Here is a 16,846-nt window from a genome sequence, read left to right as displayed (position 1 = left end):
GCCTAAATCAGCCCATCAAAAAATTAGACGGGTATAGACCATTTTTGCATCCGTTTCGTGTGAGTTAAAATCTTGGTACTCACACTGATGGTTTCAATAATTTATTAAAATTTCGTGTAGTTCAATATTTCACCAATTATTAATTCGATATACATAGAGTAGACCTGCTTTCCCACAATATAATACTAAAATGTAAAAACACCAAATAATCTAGATTGAAAGAAGTATCAATACTTTCCTTGAGCCGAGGGTCTATCTACCCTCCTCTGACCCTATCTGGTGGGATCGTAAGGGGTATATTGTTGTAAGAAGTATCAATACTTGGGAAAATCTTAAATCTAGGCCAAAAGTTGATTTGTTGGAATCTTGATCAGTTCAAGAGAGAAAAACTGTGATAAATCGGTCAAAGAAAATTATGGGAGATGAGCATGAAACGAAGCGGGTCAAAAGGAGAATCCTTTAAAAACTTTGTGCTAATTGGTTTCGAGATCCCATTTCCTAATACCCAACGTTTTCCCATAAAATTGGGATTAGATTTTATTCTTTTTCCTCCATTCCCAATATTATAAATAGATTCAGAGTTTAAAGCTTATAAGTTCTTAATTATAACAGTCTTAAATTAATATTTCTCTCGGTTCATAATAAGTGACCTTTCAACTTTTTTATTTTGATTCAAAATAATTTTTAAATTTTTCCCTAGCTAGATAAGTGAGTTTTTATGTGATCAGAAAACTATTACTATTAAATATGGAGTATTCTTTATTTAAGAGGAAGTTAGTCAAAATATCTATTTTTTCTCTAGGAATTAATATTTTCTTAAGAGATGTGTCAAAGGTCAAAAGATCCCTTATTATAGACCCGAGGGAGTAGTATATTATACTAACAGGGTTCACAATCAAATATTTATACATATACACAAAAATTATTGATTCTTGTGAACTCGTAACCATTACTGTAAATTCTCCCCTGCCAAACATCGACGCACACGAAATTAAGAAAAGAGTTGTCACTTGCCAGCTCTTCACGTATTCAATTTCAATCTTCTAGGTCAATGTCAATGTTGGTTTAGCTAGAATTATTAGGAGTTGCATCCAGGTTAACGTAAACAATCAACCAAGATTTATTTAAGAAAAGTCTTCATTTATAAATAATTTCTAATTATTATCCAACGGTCCCTTTATTTAAATCTATATCAAGTGAAATCGTAAACCTCAAGTCAACAATTGAATTGTAGTTAAACTGTAGTACCTGCTTCCACGTTACATTGCTTATATGTAAGGTTCAAATTTTATATGCATTCCCTTCTTGTAAGTGTATATTACTCCTCGTAATTTATACAACTTTTGTCTTATACTATAGTTCTCATTACGTAACATGCATAAGGAGTTCTGCACCTATTAGATTGTTATTGACTTTTAATTACAACATTGAACAGGTCTTTTGCTTATACAATTTCTTAATTATGGGTGCTAACTTTATATTATTAGCCATCAAGGGAAGGTGGTAGAATGACAAATGAAGGTTCATTTATCCAAAATTAAAGGTTAGTTCTAACCTTGGAAACTATTCTTTACGGAGTGTTAAAATTAACCAGCCATATTTTGAATTAACTTTTTATTTTTGAAACTTTGACTTACAATAATGAAATTGTTTTTTCTCTGTTTTACACCCGGTGTTTGATACCTGCTTTAGCGTATGATTAATCATAATTCGTGCTAGAAGTTTTTCTTTGAAGAATAAATCACTCAGTACTAAAGATGACTTCATTCTCAGACTAGTAGCCAAGACTTTTGATTCAGGATGGAAAATAGGAAAAGTACTTCCAATTCCACCACCAATATCAATCTTTGATCGTAGATGGTCACATCCTACTCATTTTTTTATGGACAAATGCGAGTCTAGTAGATATAACTCTAGGGAGCAACAAAATTCATATTTCATCATCGGATTATTATCAATCTTGGACTCCCAAAGGATTCTGCTGTCTGCGACTTCTAGTCATATTGCAAAGTCATTTTTGTCTTATATATCATCTTTACCGCATGAAATCACGAGTATTTTCTCAGGTCTTAGGAGCCGTTTCGACATGGTTTGAAATCATGTTTGAACATGTAATTTGGATATCTTAAGTTGTATTTTCTCTTCTAGACATAAAAACTCACAAATTCTGAAAATTATCAAAACATTCTCAATTCTTATAAAATCTTACCAAATGAGCAACTCATAGTTCATTACAAAATTAATACACTACTAGAACGCCTTTCTAAAAATACGACGTGATTGATCAACTTTAGTTCAATAAAAACAAAAATTTAACATGAATAGTAATGTAACTACTCTTTAATATAATCCTCCCACATGGTAGACATAAATAAAGTTAATGAGGTTGGTAAATGGTTGGTGGGAGTAATTGTTAAAAATATTTACCAACTTATGAGTCTTTTATTATAAAATATAAACTTATAGGTCAAGTTTTATATTTAAATTTTTGAAACCATGAGATAAAATGCATGTCCAAACGCTGGTTTCATCTCATGGTTTCAAACCGCATGAGTAAATCTCTATTCACCTCAGTGGCGCAGCCACGATATTCACTAAGGAAGTTCAAAATATGAAAAAATAAATACACGAAGAAGCCAAAAGGGGTTGATCAAACGTCTACTATATATACATAAAACATAATTTTAACCATGCATAGATACTATAATTTTCTGCCGAAGGGGATTCGGATGAACCCCTTGGCCCTTCCTCCCTCCGCCCCTAATTCACCCCACAAACATTTTTATTTTGGTAGACCAGGGATTTATGACTAAAAGAGAATATTGTTATATACCATGTCATGGAAACTTAATTAGGGATAGAAAAAACAGTTTATAGTTTATCACTTTATCTAATGACCAGGTAAAAATTAAGAACATAATCAGGGCGGATATAGAAGGTAAGGTATGATTTCAGATGATCTTAGTAAAATTTGACTCGAACTTTGCACATGTGTTAAAAAGAACAGTACTATAAATAATTAATTTCAGACCCAGAAAATTGAATGAGTTGTGCTAGATTAATCTTATAACTAGAGCCCGTAAAGTTCAAATCATGAAGTCGCAGCAATATAATCCTATCAAATTACAATAAACGTGCAAAAGATTATCTCTATTCCAAACAAAACAAAAAGTTCAAAAATCTTGTTCACAGTGCTGTAACAAATTGTGTACAACATTAAAGAACATGGGAATATCTTTGAAAACTATGGTCAAAATTCAATTTTGGTTGACAGATATGCATAATGATAGTTGCCACCAAACAAAATTTGTAGGTATATGTGAACATCCACATATCAATTGCGTCTCTGTTGAAAACAGCTTATTCTCTTTTATCCTTTTCTTGTAATATTCTTTTTTTTTCCTCCTTAATAGGATTCAAATCAAATTAGACGACTTTTTGTTCCAATTTTCAATCAAGAACATGGCCACAAGAATCACACAATTTTTCTGGCTCTATCTCAGAGTATCCATTCACTCGAAAGTGCTGGACTTCTACAGTTACTTTTCGTAATCAAGAACAACCTTTAATCGTAACATGAATATATACAGGAGTTCAAGAAAATACACATATAATTCTAAATGGTATTTCGTTTACAACCTCTATTACTCGAATCCTCTAAAAAGATCGGGGTGTCCGTGTCCAATCCTAAATTTTTCAAGATTTGGCACGGGTAAATCTGTATTTTTGAAAGATTCAAGCAACATAGTTTACAAGTAAGCTAATTATAAGCTGAAATGAATAAAAAACAACAAATCAATGGAAGAGAACTAATTATACAACCTTATTTTTTCAATTGGAGAGGATTTGGTTTGGTCATGGTTCTCCTTTTCCATAAATTAATTTCCTTCTTTGGCTCCAAAGGAAAATTTGGTCTATTATCTCTTCCTACTAAAATTGGAGCTGAAAATGGAATAATTACCTCTTCTTCTTCTTCTTCATCAGAATAATCTTCTCTATCATCATCAGAATAATATTTTCTATGATCTTCTGGTGTAATTTGCACATTTTTCCAGTCGAAATTCGACAAAGTACCTTCACGACCACTAGCAAATTTTTTCAACTGGTTCAAACTGGGTGCACTGTTTTGTACATCACAAGAACTAGTTGTATCATCACCAGATTTGCTCCCCCTTTGAAATATATTTCTAAATTTGGATCTTGATGATTTCTTCTTACTGGGATTTTTCTCTACTACTGGAGTTGGTGTGGTTGTTTTGATGATTTTTTTCTTGTTTTTCCTCTGTTTGATTTGGCCAATGCATGAGACTTTTGGTGATGTCGGTTCTTGATATGTTTCATTATTTGATTTTCTAGTTCTTGCTTCTGCTGGGATAATTGATACAATTGGACCAGAAAATCCTTTGTGATTATGATGAAATCTTTTTTCTCTGCCTGGACTATAAGGGTGATTTTGGAATATAACAGCTGCAGCTGCTGCTTTTGGCAAAAACTTCAAGATCATGTTCTTCTTTGACTTGGCTGGTTTCTCTTTCTCCATGAAAATTTTAGCTCTTTTGATCTTCTGTTGGTGCTGATATGAAAAGAAAAAAAAATCTTAGTTTTGGTATTTAAATGATTAAACTTGTCATATTTAGGGTGTATTTATATATGTGTGTTTGGTGGGAGTGGGGGAAGGGTACAAGAAAGAAGGTTGGATAAGGGTAAGGATGGGATTATTGACCATGTCACGACTAGGATTGGTGAAAACTGAAAACATTGAGAACTAGATGATTTGAGAAGGAAATTGTCAAAAGAGTCAAAAATAGATAAATATGACTAGGCAAAACCACAGGCCAAATCAGTGTATTAATAAGATAATAAGTTTGATTTTGTTTAGATGCATATTTTTCATGGCGGCGGTGTTATGTGTTTTGTGTAAATTTGCCCATCACGAGGGGATTTAAAATTTTAAGTTTATGAATTTTAAATTCTACATTAGGATAACAGTTGATTCATGATCTATATATATATATATATATATTCTAATTTTAACTCAAACATAGATTCGCTATGGCGCACACCTCGACGTTGGCTAGATATTTCTGTTATATTTCGATTTTACAGATATCAAGTAATTTTGTCCATCAAAACTTAAGTAAATTAAAAAATACCGGTGAAATTTTTCAATTTGAACATGAGATCAGGTGTTTCTTGTTCACTTCATTAAGCAGAGGTATCAAAAGTCCAAAACGATATTCAATGTTCAAATCCTATAAGGTGTACAACTACGTGCTAAATCAACTTTGCTGACATACTAGGAGTTGTGTCCAACACAAGTTGCATTGCTATTTCAATTAATTGACCTGTTAAATCTCAAAATGACTCCTTAGCATTTTATAATCTTTGTTTTTCTTTTGGTTGGCAAGAGATGTAGGATGTCATGCACTAAAGTGACATGTATATTTTATCCAGCTTTTGATTTTTTTTTTTTTTAAAGATATAACTAAACTCAATTAACTTAAGATTGAAGCTGCCTAATTGATTGATTATTTGATGGGATAGAAAGCGAGATAATGAATAATCAAAAGCTCCTTTGCCGCAATGTTTAGTGGGAGAGAGATTAAAAATGTAGAGTTTCTATTTTTTAAAACTTTTTTTTTTATCCACTATGCATTGTATAATTTTTATATAAGCAGTGTGATTAAACTTATAGAAGGGGCGGAGCGTGGCAGGTTGGTAAATTCTTTAGCGCCAGTAATGACCGGGAGGTCGCGGGTTCGAGCCGTGGAAACGGCTCTTGCGAAATGCGAGGTAAGGCTGCGTCTGATAAACTTATAATCCATGCCTCCCGACCCCCGCATAGCGGGAGCTTAGTGCACGAGTGTGATTAAACTTATAATACGATGAATATTACTAGCAAAGATTACAAACTACTACAATTTAAGTAGGTGAAATATTTTTTACCGACTAGCTAAAAATATTGTAAAATCTTTCTTTTTTATAGTTCAGACGAATATTAGTGATGGACAGAGAGGAAAAGTTGAGCCACATGTTGCTACAAGCCTACTGCATGTGATTTATTTCATGGCCCAAATGAACCTAGTTCTGGGCTTGTGGCCCAGAAAATTACGCCCGATGACCTTGTAAATAGGAAATAGTCTTGAACTTTTGAGCCCGCATCGGCCTACGAATAAACAAGGTCAAAAGCTCAAGACCACCCACCTTCCAGGCCATTCTTGTAAATCAACCGTTCTGGCCTGCGGTCTTCCATCATAATTCATAAGATGGATGTTGAACGAATAATGAATGAGAAATGAATATCTCTAGGAAAAGAAAAGGCTTTCTTTTTCTCCCTTCCTTCACTCTTTTATAGATAAGGAATGCTGCCAAACTACAGCTACTTATCTCAATGACTAAATGCACACTGCTACTCCTAGGTATCTTTGATGGACTTGTTATGTAAGAATTACAATACAGAATTTAACATATGGTGAATATATATATATATATATATATATATATATATGAACTGTAATACGACGAATATACACGGATTATATATTATTTAAGTCATACATGTATTAAATATGATGGTGTAGAAACCAAAATGAATCGGTAATAATGCAAGTTTAATATGGAAAGACTAATATCGTATCAGCAATTCGGATTTTGCGTTGGAATATTACTTATAGGTCTTAATATATTTAGGCTTGGATTTTTCTTTCAAAATAAATTCAAGTAAATTAAGGGTAAGGCTAAGTGGTATAAGTAAGAACATTCTCATTCAAAATCAATTATGCCAATCTAGATCACTTACAACATAGTTCACAAACTAAGCATACCAAACATCTCAACCAAGCCAAGTTGGTTACTTTTTGTACCACAAACACTTAACTAGTCCATAATCATCTCACAATCAAATGTCCCAATTAAGTATAATTAAGCTCAACATTTTTCAACAATTTTAATAAGTAACCCTAACTCCTTGGTATCTAAGAATTTCTCCAATAAGTTCTCCTTTCCCAGATCCAACATACCTTCCACAAATCTCCCCATCTCTTATAAACAAAAAAGTAGGCACTTCAACTACATCCATGTCTTTCAAGAACTGCATACAACTGTCATTCTCATCACCGTTCATTCTCGCGAACACAACTGTATCAGACATCTGCTTCGATAGCTTAATCACTGTTGGATAAACTTTAACACATGGTCCACAATGCTTCAATCCAACATCGAGGACTACGAGTTTATGATCGATTTTGTGGTCTTGAATTACTTTTTCTACATCCTCTCTGCTGTGGAGCTGTAACACTTCGGAGTGGCTGTCACCGTAGTAGAGTACGTCCCCGACTAGTTGGTCTGGTCCTATGCCTTCTTCCTCGTGGATCTTTTCCATGCTTTTGTAGAAGGTGAAATGGGGTACCTATTGGGAAAAAAAATGAGCTTACATTAGCTAAAATAATTTATTAATGTTCTAACCGTTTCGAGTTTGATGATAGTGTTAATAAATGAGAGGCCAATTAAAAGTGTGATACATAATTATTGGATCATGTAGGTTATATCATATTTGCTTGGAATTAATGTCTATTAAGATCGTCGATATAGGCTTAACTTCATAAGTTGGTAAGAAAGGGTCATAATGTGTTATTAACGGGGGTAGAGCTAGTATATTTTAGTAATAGTTCAGGAGAATCTAGTAACTAATTTAGTACAAATTTTGTATATTTATTGAGAAATTCACTAAATATACACATATAAACTTCAGAATATACATACTTCAAATTTCGAACCAATCGATAAATTTCAACTCCTCGATCCACCTCTAGTTACTAAGCCATTATCTTAAGACAGGGTCATAATAAGGGGTTGTAGCTCTTTTATGGGTTCACTAACTTAGTATTTCCATGCGGAATGTTAGATCAAAAATACAACATATTCAGGCTAAGAATTTCAAAAATTGAACCTATCAAGTCTAAATGTTAGATCGCCTCTAATCGGACGAAAGATCTAGTCGTACATAGTCAAATATCGTTCAAATTATATTAGACTATACGCCGATGTTTTTATTACCAATATTCATGTATATATTATTGTAGTGTATTGCTTCAGCCGTTTCAATTTACGTAACACTGTTTTTTTGATTAAATTGTTCCAAAATAGTTAACACGAAAACAATTAGCTTTAAACATCCTATCTTAACTTAATGATAAACTATTATAGTCTTACATACAATATTGACATATTTAAGACTTAAAATTTTCAAATGTTTCCCTCTCTTAAATTTCACGCCAAATTAAACCATTGTCACATAAATTGACAAGGAAGTAGTACTATCATTATGTTTCATGTAGAGATTTAATTATGTTTTCAAAGCATTACCTTGTCAATCTTTTCTCTCCGGCAGAGTGCCTTGGTCTTCTCCGATTCATCACCGATCACCAGCAAGAAATCAACGTCGTTACACGTCTTACTTAAATTCACCATAAAAGGATAAATATTTTTGGAACGTTCACTATCTTTGCCTGCATATTCCACCACAACTAGCTTATTTTTGGCTTTTTGAAGTGCTTCATCCAATTCCTCCATACTATTAACCTTTTGTATTCTTTCATCTTTGTTCACTTTTTTCTCAACACCAGGTGCTGCTGTAGCCTTTGTAGTTAATAAGGGCCTGTTTGTTTTGAAAGTCCTCAATTTCTCGAAAGATTGGTTTGTAGGGAAATTGCAGTAAAGTGATGGGCTAATTTTGGTAATTGAAGCGAGATCAGGAGAGGGTTTGAGCAAAAAGTTTGTGAGAGTAGCCATTTTATTTTATTTTTTCGCAGAATTTCAGTAAAAAATTGCCAATTTAATAAATAGCCAAAGAGAAAAAAGGAAGAAGAAACTAGAAAGGAAATCTAGTTAAGATGAGGCTAGGCTGTGACCCTATTGGAGTAACTATAAACACATCCACTTGATAGGCTTTGGTTACATATCAACCACATATATATATAAAGAGGATATCCACCACATTCTTTAAGATTTTTTTTTTGTTTCGTTTGTTGTCTTTATGTGTGACGGTTCTTTCAGTCTTAAAATATCATAAAGAAGAGTTTGATTGGTAATTGACTTTCTTAAAGATTTATATTGGTTTATGTACAGTTTTCTTACATAGTAGATGTATTTGCTATTATATGTGGAGCAGCTAATTTCTTTTGCCGTAAAAGGTTCAATTATATAAATCTTAGTTTGACTTGTTATACGTGTATTTTGTTTTTTTAAGTGGTTACGATGTAATGTGACTGATATTTTGTAGAAAGTTGAAATGATAAGCAACTGACACGTTAGGCATAAGTATTATTCCCTTATTTGTCATACTTTTTTTCTAGGCTGTTTTTAAACAAAATGCTATATTTTTTATTTAAAAATAATCTAACTTTAAAACTTATAATTATACTCTTAATGAAATGATATCTAGTCAGATAATATTTATATTTGTTTTAGACCACATATTTCAAAAAAAAAAAAAAAAAATCCCTTCTTAAGGTATATGCTCAGTCACCACATACATTGAGACAACAAAAATAGAAATAGAAATCGATAAAAGTTGAGGAGAAATCCACGCTCCTTGAATCTAATCCATAATGAAAAGCAGTATGACGTATATTTTCATTTTCCCTTCAAACGCACTGGTCTTTAATTTTTGCTCTTCGCTTAAAGAAGTGACCGAAAAAACCTTGAGGTTCTAGGTTCGAACCCCGCTCAGTAAAAAATAATAATAATAAAAATAATTTCGTAAGGCAAGACTTTCGCAAAACCTTCACCTTAAGGCCTAACATTTGTCCAAATTAGGCCTATTCGGGAAAAGTCTAATTTTTCCCAGAATAGGCCTAATTTTGGGAAAAAGTTTGCCGCAACACCTAATTTTTGCCCGAATAAGCCTAATTTTGCTACAAACCTCTGACTTTGCAATTTTTTATTTTTTTTACTGAGGCGTGGTTCAAACTCAAAATCTCGAGATATTAGACGAAGGATAAAAATTAAAAACCATCCCCCAATAAGGCCAATCGGCCTGTTGGAATCCTTGATATTTGAGAACCCAAAGACCAGCCTTAGTGGATCTCTAATCTGACTGGGTTGAACTTGGTCATTTGCAAGATTAACCTTCAAAGGCACTGGACTTTAATTTTGGCCCCTCAAATTGTTTTTTTTTTTTTTTTTTTTTTTAACTTTTGTCCTTCGCCTAATATCTAGAGGTTCTAGATTCGAATTCCGACTTAGTCTTTACCCTCAAATGCACTGGTGTTTAATTTTTACCCTTCGTTTAAAAAAGTGACCGAAAATATCTTGAGATTCTGGGTTCGAACTCCGCTCAGTAAAAAAAAAAAATTATCAAGGCAAGACTTTCGCAAAACCTCTGCCTTAAGGCCTAACATTTGTCCGAATTAGGCCTATTCAAGCAAGGTCTAACTTTTGCCTGAATAAGCCTAATTTTGGCAAAAGTTCGGCGTTAAGGCTGAGGTTTGCCTTAAGGCCTAATTTTGGCCAAAAATTGCCTCAAGGCCTAACTTTTGGCCGAATAGGCCTAATTTTGCTACGAAACTCAGGCTTCTGATGTATTTTTTTTATTGAGCCGAGATTCAAACCCAGAACCACGAAGTATTAAGCGAAGCACAAAAATTAAAGACCATCCCCGAATAAGGCCAATCATGCAAATTGTCCCCCTTTTTTTTTTTTTTTTTTTTTGGGGGGGAAGCCCAAAGAATAGTCACATGAAATCTCAAATATCAAGGATTCCAACTTCCAACAGGCCAATATCAAGACTTTTTTTTTTTGCGTGAATTGTCCTTCATTTGGTGTGGTCTTTAACTTTTGTCCTTCAAATTGGTCGCCTTTAATTTTTGTCCTTCGCCTAATATCCGGGGGTTCTGGGTCCGAACCACAGCTCATCTAAAAAAAAAAAAAAAAGAAGGAAATTTCGCCAGGCAGATGTTTGGATTCGCAAGGCAGAATTTTACAAGCGAATCCAAACTTTACCTTGCGATTTTAAAAAAAAAAAAAAAAATTGACTGAGCGAGGGTTCGAACCCGAAACCAAGAAATTTTTAGCGAAGGACAAAAATTAAAGACCAGTTAATTTTTTTTTTTAAAAAAAAATCGCTTTTAGCGAAGGACAAAAATTAAAGACCACCAATTTGAGGGCCAAAATTTAAAAACCACTCCTAGAGAAGGACAATCCTGCAAATTGCCCATATCAAGAACCCAAAGACCAGCCTTATTGGATCTCTGACCGGGTTGAACTTGGTCATTTGCACAATTGTCCTTCAAAAGCACTGGTCTTTAATTTTTGGCCCTCAAATTATTGGTCTTTAATTTTTGTCTTTCGCCTAATACCTAGAGGTTCTAGGTTCGAACCCCGATCCAGTAAAAAAAAAAAAATCGCAAGGCAAAGGTTTGTAACAAAATATATTCGGGCAAAAGTTAGGCTTTAAGGCAGATGTTTGCCTTAAGGCAAACTTTTACCCAAAATCAGGCCTTAAGGTAAACCTCTGCCTTAAGACCAAACTTTTGCCCAAAATTAGGCCTATTCGGGCAAAAGTTTGCAAAAGTTAGGCCTTAAGGCAAGACTTTTGCCCAAACTCTGTCTTACAAGGTTCAAACTCTACCTTAAGGTTTTTTTTTAATTTTATTTCTCCAAAACTCTGCCTTGCGATTTTTTTTATTTTTGACTGAGCAGGGGTTCGAACCAGGCACCCATAGTTTTTAGGCGAAGGATAAAAATTAAAGACCAACAATTTGAGGGACTAAAATTCAAGGTCAGTGCCATTGAAGGAATTCCGCGCAAAAATTTGGTTGAACTTTGAATTAGCCCACATAAACATCCTACTACTAGAGTTTGTCCTGGCCCATCGTCCAAACCAGGGCGCGTCTGTTCCAAATTTTAGGAAACTCTTTTGTGGTCGGGTGATTTACAAGAATGGCCTCAAAAGTGGTTGGCATTGAACTTTTGACCACGTTTTTCCTATTGGCAAAACTTCAAGTTTAATTAGTTTTGTTGCATGGGCAACACTTTTGACTTTTGATCTTGAAAGTTTAATCATGGGGCAAGAGGGATTCAAAACCATCCATTTTCAAGGTCATTGAGTTAATTTCCTGCTTATTCGGTCCAGGTTGGTTTTTGAAAGAAAATTGATGAAAGGTCCAGTTAGCTATTGTGCAATTGTCAAAAAGCATAGTTACTAAGAGAAAGTAGAAAGAAGATGTTTTCTTTCGGCTACACAAAATTGAACTTCCGTTGACATTGACAATTTATTTTAGGGGAAATTTCAATAATGTATGATCTAGCATAAGAAATTACATTCACGTAGTCATATTTTTATTTACATTCGCATAGCCAATTTTTCACAACATTATACAATAATATATAACTTTATATACCTATTGTAGACAATGTATCAATCTTGTATAAAAGTGCATAACAAATGTTTATGCGCACTTCTACATTGCTATATAAAATTTTACAAACTTATACAAGAGGTATTTATACATAAGAAGTGTTTATACTGTATACACTTTCACACTGTATAAAAGTGTATAAGAAGTGTTTATACACACCTTACCATAAATAACACCAACATTAAACCGTAAACCAAACTAAAAACACTTCAAAAACTTTGAGTGGGCAACTTAAATGGGGCATTGGAACCAAAGTAACCACCAAAAACAAAAAGTAACAACAGTACCTTTTGCGCACAAATTTTGTGCGCAATAGGGGTTAGTTTTATTTTCCCACACTTATAATTTCAAAATTTTGAAATTCATGTTTTTTCCATACTTTGACCAAAGATTAGTCATGTCTCATAACTCCGGAATATTAATATTTTATATAGAACCTAATATCTTTTTATGCGAACAATAATGTAGGCTCAATACATCAAGTATACCGAAACGTTTGGATCGTCGTTTTAGGGTTGTAAAGTGCACGAAGTAAAATTTGTTTGGAAACTTGTTATCGTTAGATTTAAGTGTTTTATTTTATAAGGTTTTGATTCAAGTGTTTTATTATTTAATCAAGGCATTGCTTTATTTCGAGTATGTCGAGCTTTTTTTCATAATTAATTTAGGACGTCGCACAAGTTATTAATAAATGATAATAAAGACTAAGATAACTAATTATCTTTAAGAAAATAATATCAAAAAAATATAATATTAACATAAAATGCACATAAGATAATGTATTAATTACATAAAATGCACATAAGATAATGTATGAATTAAAATAAAATGCACATAAGATAATGTATTAATTAACATAAAATGCATCATGTTAAAAATATAATATTAACATAAGATAATGTATTAATTAACATAATGCATTTTAGTGCGCAATCAACAAAATGCCAACGTATGGAAAAGGAAAAAGCTAGTTGGGGTGAGGTATATAACTCCTGAAATATAAGAGGAAACGTCATTCTTTCTTAAAGCAAATAGAAAGAGATTGAATGTTTGATCCAAAACTTACTATTTTATATTGCGCACAAATTCACGTTTATATATTATATTTTTCTAATAACTAAAACTAAAATTATTTCTTAGTCTTTTTATGTTAATATTATATATGTTAATATTATTAATATTATATATTCCATATAAACATAATATTATATATTTTATATTAAAAATTATGTTAATATTATATTTTTTTGGTATTATAAAATATATAATATTAACATAAAATTATATCATGTTAATATTATATTTTTTCGGTATTATTTCTTAATGATAAATTAGTCTTTATTATCGTTTATTAATAACTCATGTGACGTCCTAAATTAATTATGAAAAAAATCTCGACATATTCGAAATAAAGTAATGTCTTGACTAAATAATAAAACGCTTAAATCAAAACCTTATAAAATAAAACACTTAAACCTAATGATAACGAGAAGCCTAAAACAAAACTTACTTGGCACTTTACAACCCCTAAAACGACTATCTAAACGTTTTAAGATACTTGATGTATTGAACCTACATCATTGTTCGCGAAAAAAGATATCGTGCTCTATATAAAATATCGATATTCCGAGTTCCGTATACGACTCAATCTTTTGTCAAACCATGGAAAAAACGTGAATGTTAAAACTTTAAAATTATACAAAGTGTGAGAAAAATAAAACTAATCCCTATTGCGCACAAAAGTAATGTGCGGTGGGAGGGTTCCATCGCGCACAAAATTTGTGCGCAAAAGGTACTATTGTTACTTTTATTTTTGGTGGTTACTTCTGTTCCAATGCCCCAAACATGGGCCATTTAAGTTGCCCACTCCAGAAACTTTATGGCTTCGGGTACTATCCAACGTCATTGTCAGCCTTATCATGTCCATTTGAAATGGACAAAGCAGGGTAGCCAATTATTCGCAAGACCCAAAATGGATCACCACATACTCCACCCTCCATTTCATCCATTGTTCCACCCAAGAGCAATTCCCCTCATTATTATTCGTAATAGATCTGTCAGCAATTTAATTAGTTGCACATATTCCTAGCTATGGAGGAGTACGTAATCTACTTAGCAAGGAACCTGTCCAGCGGTCAATATATGAAAAATTGGCTATTTCTAAAATTGTTCCTTCAAAGCGTAAGCCACATGACAAAGGAGCTTACAATTGCAGCAGTGGGCTTTAATGAACATAATCTTGAAGCGTAAGCCACAGTTTTTTAATGAACATAATAGGTTGATATTTGTGATGATAGAAGGTAATAATACCCAAAGAAATATAGTAGAAATGCACCCAAGTAAGAAAATATTCATTTCAATGTTGCTTTTTCGTTACTCTCTAACTTATATCAGTTCTCCTGTATATTAATGTGCCATTATACGTCCTCTTTATGTATCAACTGTCTCCATATTATGTATGAACAACAACTAGATTCACTTACCAGATAGCTACTTTTTCGAACACTTGGAGTGATGTTGCAATTGAGTGAGCAAATGGAAGCTACTCTTGGCAAAACTTCAAGATATCGGTACAAAAAAGAAAGAGATATCTTAAGACGCAAAAGAGTATATTTTCCAGAGTGTAGTTATCATCACCATGAACACATCAATAGAAAGGAAGGTACTCACAATCATTCTATCAGGGTTGTCTAAGTATATATCATATTGAGACAAGTAAAAATCATGAGATCTGGATGATAAAACGGGCTCAATGAAAATTTTTAATTCAATGGTAACCACATATAACGATACATTATGAAATTTCTTCCCCCATTAGGCAGTTCTCGACACATAAGAATAATATAAAGAGAGTAGCTATGTACCTAAAGTATATATGTAGACAGAGGATAAAAGAATAAATCTTTGTGGTTTCCGAGCATAACTTGATTTAGAATAAAATTGTATAGCTACCAATTCTTACCTCAATAGACCATGGAGCAAATTTCCATCCTTTCACTCATTGGATCCATAGCTCTTCAAACATCCTCCAGAAAATTTGGCGAAACCAGACTTTCCACAAATAGATTAAGCTCGCCTCCATCATCGCATTCACAACGTGTTTGATTCTCAGGCCGCTCAAAAGTGTCATCATCTCTTGAAACATACCACCACACTAAACCTGAAACATCTTGCAGTAAAATTTCATCATTCTGGGAGATGAAAATGGGCCAAACCACCTTATTTACAAATTTAGGGATCGAAGCAACCTTGGTCCATACTCCTTCATTATCCACACATCTTTCTTGGTTCTATAGTCACAAGTCACGCATAGATTACCTGCTGAAAACACTAATTTCCAGTTAGAAGTATCACCACTTGGGTTCGGCAATGCTAGATTTCCAAATGTCTCATCTACAGGGTTGAACCGTGTGGCATTCCTATCACTAACACCACTGTTGATCCAATGAAGGTTTCCTTTTAACAAATTTAACAGGTTCAGTCAAACAGATACTTGGGTAGTAATGAATCTTTTTCCAAGAATTACTTCTTAAACTATAAACACTAACATGAGGAACCAGAAAATTACTAGATTTACTTGCCACAATTTCTACGATTCTGTAATCATTCTGACACGGAATATAACCAATGTTGGGTATTAATGTGTAATGGGCATTAATGTGTTATGAATGGGAAATGGAGGGAAAAAATGAAAATTTTGAATTATTTCCTTTGCTTTATGGATGAAGCATTTCTCCCACATTGGTGGTGGAAAGGGAAGTTCTTGTACTTATATAAAAACATTCTTTCTGGTTGCTAAAGGGTTAAGAAGAGGGTCTCCCCTCACACCGTCGTCGTCGCTTGGCTTCGGATTTGGTCGATTGATTAATAATCTTTTTGGATCAAATTTTCTTTAATTAATTATTAATAATTATTTAATTATTAATTAATTATCCAAATCATGACCCGGTTTTTTGACCCGGATCCGTGCACCTGACCCGTTCTCTTTCCCGGTTAAATTTAAAATTTTCCACCATTTTTAACAGGACTGTGTTGCCTCAATGGCTATAAATTCCTACTGATACTCAGATTTTTCCTTACGAATTTTCTGACTTTCTAATCTACTTGTCCTCTCTTAAACTTTCTGTGTGCTTTACTGTCTTCGAGTGGTTCGCAGTTCGCCGGAGTTTTCTGTAATGATACATCGGTGAGTAAATCGTTCTATCCTGAGAGGATATATTCCACAACCTCGGGTACATTGAGAAAAATAATTTCCTTAAGGACATACTGTGCATTCAGTGGGCTCGATTTGCGTACATTTTACCCTTTCCAGACCCAAATTCTGAAATTACATTGGGTATGTTGTTGTTGATAGCTAAGTCTCGTGAATCCTAAAGTACTCAATATTCAATAATTTGTATTTATTTTTTGGAGTTAATATACCACTA

The 16,846-nt window shown here is 33.1% G+C and overlaps 2 protein-coding genes and 1 pseudogene across 2 annotated transcripts; all 3 read right to left on the bottom strand.

Annotated features, from left to right (window-relative positions):
* Positions 1-3,593: 3,593 nt before the first annotated feature.
* Positions 3,594-4,639, bottom strand: LOC132035263 (uncharacterized protein At1g76070). Its single transcript, XM_059425535.1, has one exon. The coding sequence runs from the start codon at positions 4,538-4,540 to the stop codon at positions 3,824-3,826; it is 717 nt and encodes a 238-aa protein (XP_059281518.1). The 5' UTR covers positions 4,541-4,639; the 3' UTR covers positions 3,594-3,823.
* A 2,108-nt stretch (positions 4,640-6,747) lies between these two features.
* On the bottom strand, positions 6,748-8,930 carry LOC132033089 (thioredoxin-like protein CDSP32, chloroplastic). The gene is made up of 2 exons (XM_059422952.1): positions 8,365-8,930; positions 6,748-7,408 (listed from the first exon to the last, which is right to left on the bottom strand). Exons 1-2 carry the CDS (start codon positions 8,788-8,790, stop codon positions 6,947-6,949), a joined length of 888 nt encoding a protein of 295 aa, XP_059278935.1. The 5' UTR covers positions 8,791-8,930; the 3' UTR covers positions 6,748-6,946.
* A 5,447-nt stretch (positions 8,931-14,377) lies between these two features.
* LOC132034762 (F-box/kelch-repeat protein At3g06240-like) lies at positions 14,378-16,075 on the bottom strand (annotated as a pseudogene).
* Positions 16,076-16,846: the final 771 nt, after the last annotated feature.

Source organism: Lycium ferocissimum, chromosome 10 (genome assembly GCF_029784015.1).
Source record: "Lycium ferocissimum isolate CSIRO_LF1 chromosome 10, AGI_CSIRO_Lferr_CH_V1, whole genome shotgun sequence".
NCBI classification, from domain to species: Eukaryota; Viridiplantae; Streptophyta; class Magnoliopsida; order Solanales; family Solanaceae; genus Lycium; species Lycium ferocissimum.
Note: the sequence above shows the minus strand (reverse complement) of the source record. Positions and strands in the feature narration are given on the sequence as shown.

Bases quoted from the DNA above. Each gene is read 5' to 3' on its own strand.
- LOC132035263 (XM_059425535.1), bottom strand. From the start codon at position 4,540: ATGGAGAAAGAGAAACCAGCCAAGTCAAAGAAGAACATGATCTTGAAG.
- LOC132033089 (XM_059422952.1), bottom strand. From the start codon at position 8,790: ATGGCTACTCTCACAAACTTTTTGCTCAAACCCTCTCCTGATCTCGCT. The intron at 7,409-8,364 runs GTAATGCTTTGA...TTTTCCCAATAG, and splicing joins GGAGAGAAAAGATTGACAAG to GTACCCCATTTCACCTTCTA.